The sequence below is a fragment of the Micromys minutus genome, assembly GCF_963924665.1.
Source record: "Micromys minutus genome assembly, chromosome: X".
Classification (NCBI taxonomy): domain Eukaryota; kingdom Metazoa; phylum Chordata; class Mammalia; order Rodentia; family Muridae; genus Micromys; species Micromys minutus.
The window spans coordinates 125,879,339-125,886,020 of record NC_137970.1 but is presented as its reverse complement, the minus strand read 5'-3'; the positions used below and the strand labels follow the sequence as shown (position 1 = coordinate 125,886,020).

Genomic DNA, 6,682 nt, shown 5'->3' with positions numbered 1-6,682 from the left:
ATGTAGAAAGCCACTTTAGGCATCGTGAACTCAGATTAGAAGTCAGTGACACGTGGGTGGGGGTACAACAGAAGAGACACTGCACATTTGTGGGGTGAACTGGGTCCTAGAGTGCACCGCCAGGTGTCCAGGGATATAGAGGGTGGGAAGGGAAGGACTTGGTGGGGGGGTGATCCCGAGAATACCATTTGTCTTCCCTGACCCCATTTTTCTGTATGGTTGGAAATTCCTACAGATAAGGTCTGACGTTCCAAGATAGGCCCCGTTGGCCTATGCTCACAGAAGGAACATGAGAACAACTATGCTCACAGGAGTTCACGAGAAGAGCAGCATCCTTAGGAAGCTGTTTCAGGAACCCAGAGTCCACAGTGCTCCGCCTCACTGTGCCTTCTGGTGCCCACTTGCATCCTGGCATAGACAGTGAGCAGGGGTGGCATGCGAGCCCATCCCGGTCCTTCCTCTGTGCGGTAGTCCGTATCTATCAGCAAACACAGTGGGCCTCTTTGGAGGATCAGACAGATGAGGGATTTGTGTCCTGTCCCACAGGCATGCATGGCGTGCACACTGCTGACAGGAAACAGACTGGCTCAAGGCAGAAGCCATCATCAGTAACACAGTAGCCAACCCCCCACACACCCCCTACAGACCACACACAGACCCCACATAGACCTCACACACACACACACACACACACACACACACACACACACACACACAGGAACGTGGGCCAGGGAGAAGAACGTGATGAGATTGCACTAAGGTAGCCAGGGAGAAGGGATTGTGTGGAGAGCCAGAGTATGGGGGAGCATGGCCAGAAGAGCTATGCTCCACATGAGAGTGGACACCACTGGCCTTAGGAGTGGGCAAGGCACCATCCAGGCCATCAAGTCGCTGCTTTCCTTTCCCTTGTGTTTAAGACTTTGTGGATTAAGATTAGGCCACAGCGCTTGTGTGCAAGATTGTTCTGCGGTCTGGCATCTCTTGTTAGAACAGTGCCCTTCACAGGCAGATAGGGATGCGCAGGCTCTCCTGCAGGCTTGAGGTTGCAGCATGGGGGTGTACAATTCCAACAGAGGCACTTGCTTACCCTGTTGCTCTCCCTGTTGCTGAGTCTGCCAATTAGCAAGCATTTCTCCACAATGAAGCGCTTTCTCTTTGGGGATCTCCCCAAGTGTGCCCTGTGAACACTTGGTGCCACAGTGAGGCCCAGGACGGAGTTGGGAACAAGAGATCTAAACAAAAACTCTGGAGGCACAGGGGTGGGGTGGGCTTGGGTGGGGTGGGGGAGGGAGGACTGGGACAGAAGGAGGCCAGCAGCTGTGACAGCAGACACCCTTACTTGCAAATCACCATGAACATTTTCCCCAGCCCCAGTTGCTCTTCAACCTGGTAACACACTGGCCTGGAAGGCAAGGGCAAGAGGTGTCCACAGGCCTCCTGGGGTTGACAGTGTAGGACTACCTCCCTAGGAAAGGAAACATGGGGCTGCCCACCCCCCACCCGCAGGGAATCCCAGGAAGCCCCTGGGCACTGACTGGGTGGGCAAGAAGACAGACACAAGCCTTGTGAAGACACTCGCCCTTCTGGGAGGATGTTCACCACCCCAGCCTCAGGTCGAGGAACAAAATTGTTGTGACTGTCTCCCGCATCTGCTCTGGAACCTTCCGTGCCTTCTCCCACATCCTCCCTTCTGGAGAACAGACTTTGTGAGCTCCCTTGATTTCTCTAGCCTTGCCTCACTGAGGGGCTGCTTCCTTGTCCACTAAAGGCGATCTCCTTCCTAATGCAGCTCTGCTTCCCTTCTCCCTCCCTACAGGATATGCCCACACCACCCTGAGCGACCTCAGTCAGTTCAAAGTTCTCTGCCAGATTCTGGAGGGAGGACGACACCACAGACCACAGGCAGGAGAGCAGAGGCAGAGAGGACCAGCGGGCAGTCACGGTGCCCAGAACACCGGAAGGAAGGAGTCACCCTGTCCTGATCAGCACAGCCCCGGAGCCCACTTGCCATGGACTCTGCAGAGTACGTGCTCTGTGGCTGGAAGGGCCAGCTGTGGCCCGCAAGGGTGTTGTCCAGACCCAGGACCTCAGCCCATAGTAAGAGGAGAGGGGCGCCTTTCCTGGAGGTCCAAATCCTGCCTGTGGGTGAGAAGACGAGAGTGAGGAACACCGAGGTGAGGCCCCTAACCAAGTCTGAAATCATAAGCATTGCCTCCCTGGCAGGAAAGGAGTCACAGGGCAGTGGCTCGCCAGGGCAGACCAGGGCATACAGGAGAGCCCTCAAGGTGGCACTGGATGTTCTGGGCGAGGGAACCTGCATGTTTCAAGGAGGAAGGGCAGGCGGCCGAAGAACCACCACAGTGGCTCCAAAGGTTCCAAAGGAGCAGGCCAGCTCCAGCAGCTCCAGCAGCTCCGGCCGAGGCCAGCAAGGCCAGCGAGGCCAGCGAGGCCAGCGAGGCCAGCGAGGCCAGCGAGGCCAGTGCCTGTGCCTGCAAGGGAGCAACCAGAAAGGCCAAGGGCTCTCCCAGAGGATTCCTGGGAGGCGGGGCCGCCGCCCAGGTCCTGTGTTGATGGGCTCACAGAATGTGTCTGCTGGGCAAGGAGGGGAAGCACAGGCCCACACTGCTGTAGGACCCCCTTGCTTTGAAATGCAAGGGAATGAGTTAAGAGGCACCAGTGAGTGGTCAAGTTACTCAGAGACACCTTTGGGAAATGCTGGTGTCCACTCAGGGAAGAGAAAGCGAGGCACATCCAAGCTCAGGTCTTTGAGTGCCCCAGCCTCCTCGGAGGTCACATGGGCTAAAAACGAGCAGCAGGCTGCCTCTAGGCCACAGAGGCACATCTCTATCTCATCCAAAGCTCTCAGACAAGGAGTTCGGTGTGCCTGCCTGGAGATCCGGGCAACTGGAGCACAGAGGAAGTCTGCCCTCCTAAAGAACAAGGACCATCCTGGCCGGGGGACCCCGAAGCCAGACTCAAAGCAGGCGTCGGTAGCCTGCATGCCTCCAATCCCGACGCTGCGAAGGTCACTCCGCATAGCTAGCCGCAAAAGGAAGATCCATGTGCCGTGTGCACAGTGCGGGCTCCCAGAACTGAAACCCCAAGTGCAGTCAAGGGTGACTAAGACCAGGTCCAAGAGGAGAGAGGCCGGAGTTCAAAAAGATGCCCAAGCCACCAACGAGGCTTCTGCCCAGGGGCCCAGTACCATTGAGCAAGGAACGCTGGTCTGGTTCAAATTTCAAGACCTGCCTTTCTGGCCAGCGGTGGTCAAGAGTGTCAGCCAAAGCGACAAGATTGCGAGGGTGCTGATGATCGAGGGCAGCATGCAGTTTGAGCGCAGGGGCATCCGTGTCCCTCTCCGCAAGCTGAAGCACCTGGACTGCAGGGAGAAATTATCACTGTTGAGGAGAGCCAGCCGACTGTACGCCCATGGCATCAGCTGGTGCTTCTCAGTGATCGACCACTACCAAGAGAGCCTCGCCTCTGGCTCCTTCCTGGGCTCCTTTATGGACTACTACACCACCCAAGCCAGTTACCCGCTAAGGAAAGCCATCCAGGAGGGCGACCTGCACATCGATTTCCCCAGGGTGAGCTATGCCGACTTGGAAGATTGGGAGGAGGAGACCGTCCCCGGGGGGAAGGGGCCCTGCAAGAAACTCCTGCCTGACCGCATGAGGGCCGCTTGGGACAGAGCCAACCAGAAGCTCGTGGACTTCATCGTGAAGAGAAAGGGGGCCGACCAGCACCTGCTGGACATCGTCAAGGGCAGGAAACCGTCCAGGTGGCTGGACGGTCTTTGGAAATCAAAGAGGGAAGTCTTATGCATTGAGACCTACCTGGAGGACGAGGACCAGCTGCATCTCGTGGCCAGACATTTGCAAGAGGTAGCCAAGGAAGCCGACGAGGCCCTGCTCGCGCTGGCAAGAGGAGACAAAGTGCGGCTTACCATGGAAGTTCTCCTTCCAGAAGCAATCATCTGTTCCATTGCTGCCCTGGACGAGCTCAGCTACAAGGAGGCAGAAGAGAAGTACCTGCGTGGCCCACCCGTGCACTACCGTGAGAAGGAGCTATTTGACAAGACCCTCTTAAAGGAGGCCAGAAAGAGGTCGGCAGCCAGGATGCAGGCTGCCAGGGACCCTCGTTGGCCCATGCCTTAGAAGGGAGCGTCCTCCTTTCAGCCATCATCCCTGCGCCTCCCAAGACAGGAGACAGGAAGCACCTCCAAACCGGAAGATCTGGGAGACCGTGGGGTGGGCTGTGGCCGCTGTCAAAGCTCCTCACTGTTTCTTTCCCCCCTCCAAATAAATCTCCACGTTGGTACTTGACAGTGTTTATGTCTAGGTCGGCTCCACCAATCCTGTAAGCTTCAGGCCCGGTCTACCCTTTTGGCTCTCTTTCTCCTGTGCCCCAAAAGTACCCAAGTCCCGTGGGGCACCTCTCTGGAAAGACACCAGCCCTGTGTGGAATACTGGCTAGCTAAAGCCCACAGGCTGGCTCCTCTCTGGACGGACCCCATGCACCTAGACAGCACACCAGGTTTCTGATGACTCCGGGTCTCTGACAACCGCCCTCCCCCCACCCCATACTACCCGTCCTCTTGTCTCTAGGGTGTTGCTCTGCGTGGGGCTGGGTTCCACTGTTTTCTCCATTACTTTGTCCTTCACTCACCCATACTGAGGTAGAGGAACAGATTTGAGGCTGTGCTTTGAAACCACAGGAGGGGTTGCAAATGTTATGACCCTGGAACAACAATGCAAAGGACAAAAGGTAAGGAGAATTCGAGAACACAGTTCATTGTGTCTTACTGTCTCTCTCTCTCTCTCTCTCTCTCTCTCTCTCTCTCTCTCTCTCTGCCTGTGTGTGTGCTTCTCCCTGTCTCTCTCTGTGTTCTCTCTCCCTCTCTGTATTTATTGTACACGTGTGTGGGGGCACAAGTGTGTGGGAATCATGGGTCAAGATCTAGTTTCTTCTTCAATTATTCTATCTTTTTGAGACAGGATCTCTGGCTGAACCTGTTGCTCAGGGGTTGTTCTACAATGGCTTGCCACGCAGCTCTTTTGATCCTCCTGTCTCTGTTACTCCAGTGATGTCATTAAACATGCCTGTCCGTATACCTCCCCCGCCCCTTTTGTATGGGTACTGCTTAATGAACTCAGGTTTTCACCCCACACTGGAAGCACTTTTACATTCTCAGCCATCCTCCACATGCCCGACACTTCATGTGCCCAATGAGAAGAAAGATTTGCTGACCTTGTGGGCTGACCTCTGAACCAATGGTCCCAGCATCATGAGGTTTTTCTCCAGGGGCATCCTTCCTGGAAGTGATCAGAAGTGTGAAACAAAGAGGAGACAGTGCACTGGAAGTGTGATACTTTTACATACAGTAAGGCTTGTATAGTTTTAAAAATGAACCATGTGCTTCTTTGATATTTAAGTCCATCTTAGTGTAGTCTGGAGCAGGGTGAGTATGTGGCCTGAGTAGTGCAGCTTTTACTTAACTGGTACTAAGATGAAAATGGCACTCTTACCTAGTAGAGAAAATAGTACAGAAGATAAGCTAGGGAATACAGCAGATATTCCTACAACCAACACTTTGTAGTCAATTGTTGGCCCCTCAAACTGAGCCCACATCACAAAGAACCACAGCCTGACTTTGAAAGGGAAAATATATGTTTGTCCTTTTCTCAGGGATGACCTAGGGCAGAACTTCTGCAGGGAAAAAAAACAAAGCAAATTTAGAAGCCTAAATGGTCAGACCGTAGACACCATGATTTTGTTTTCTGATGAAATTAGATTAGAAAATCTGATTTCTATATGCTAATCTTCAGGAGCAAGCCTGGGAAGAGGCAAGTAAAAGAACCCAGGAATCATAAGAAATAGAAGATATCCCTGGAGAGAGCAGAGACTCATATTCACAGAAACAACAGCTAAGAACAACCCATGTTCCAGATAACCTGGGGGCCTGTCAACACTCAGTAGTAGGTCTAAAGGGGCTGCGAAAAACTTAGCTCAATGGATTCTCAATTTCTTTCTTTCAGAAGGACTGAGGGAGATTTCACTGAGGATATATGCAAGGAATAGCATAAAGATGCAGAGACATAATAGTGACCAAGAAACAAGAACATCTCCCACAAAGGAGATGGTAAAAGGCACTCAAAGAGCTCAAAGCAAGATATCAACATTGGGGGGTTCACAAAGTCAATGGAAGAGGGCACTCCACATATGTGAGCAGAGATAATCAGCTTGGGCTATTCTGTTCTTCCCTAAGAGCAGGAAACCAAGTTTCACTTCATGTGAAAATGAACTAACAGAAGACAGTCAAAGGCAAATCTTATGCAGAGTACTAACAGGAAAAAGGAATTAAAGCAGAAAAACACCTTCCTAGACTCCCTAAAATATAGAGTAAAGTCATTAAGAAAATAATCTAAGTTGCATGTGCTTATAGAGCACACATAATCTCAAGTACTCTTGAGGCTCAATCAGGAGGATCACACATTCAAAACTCACCAAGGCAACAGCGAAACTCTCTTTCAACAATTAAAAGCATAGTAATAGCCTAATACAAATAATCACTGTGCCCACCCCCCCCCCGCCTTTGCACCCCTTCTCCACTTATGTCAGTGGCCTACTGATGGCGCTGTCTCTCTTCAAAGCTACCACAGGCCAGTTCACTCTTTCAGAC

General features: G+C 52.8%; 1 protein-coding gene across 1 annotated transcript; it reads left to right on the top strand.

Moving 5' to 3' along the window:
* Positions 1-2,009: 2,009 nt before the first annotated feature.
* On the top strand, positions 2,010-4,157 carry LOC308414444 (PWWP domain-containing DNA repair factor 4-like; the record flags this gene model as incomplete). Its single annotated transcript, XM_080909662.1, has 1 exon — positions 2,010-4,157. One exon carries the CDS (start codon positions 2,010-2,012, stop codon positions 4,155-4,157), a length of 2,148 nt encoding a protein of 715 aa, XP_080765788.1.
* Positions 4,158-6,682: the final 2,525 nt, after the last annotated feature.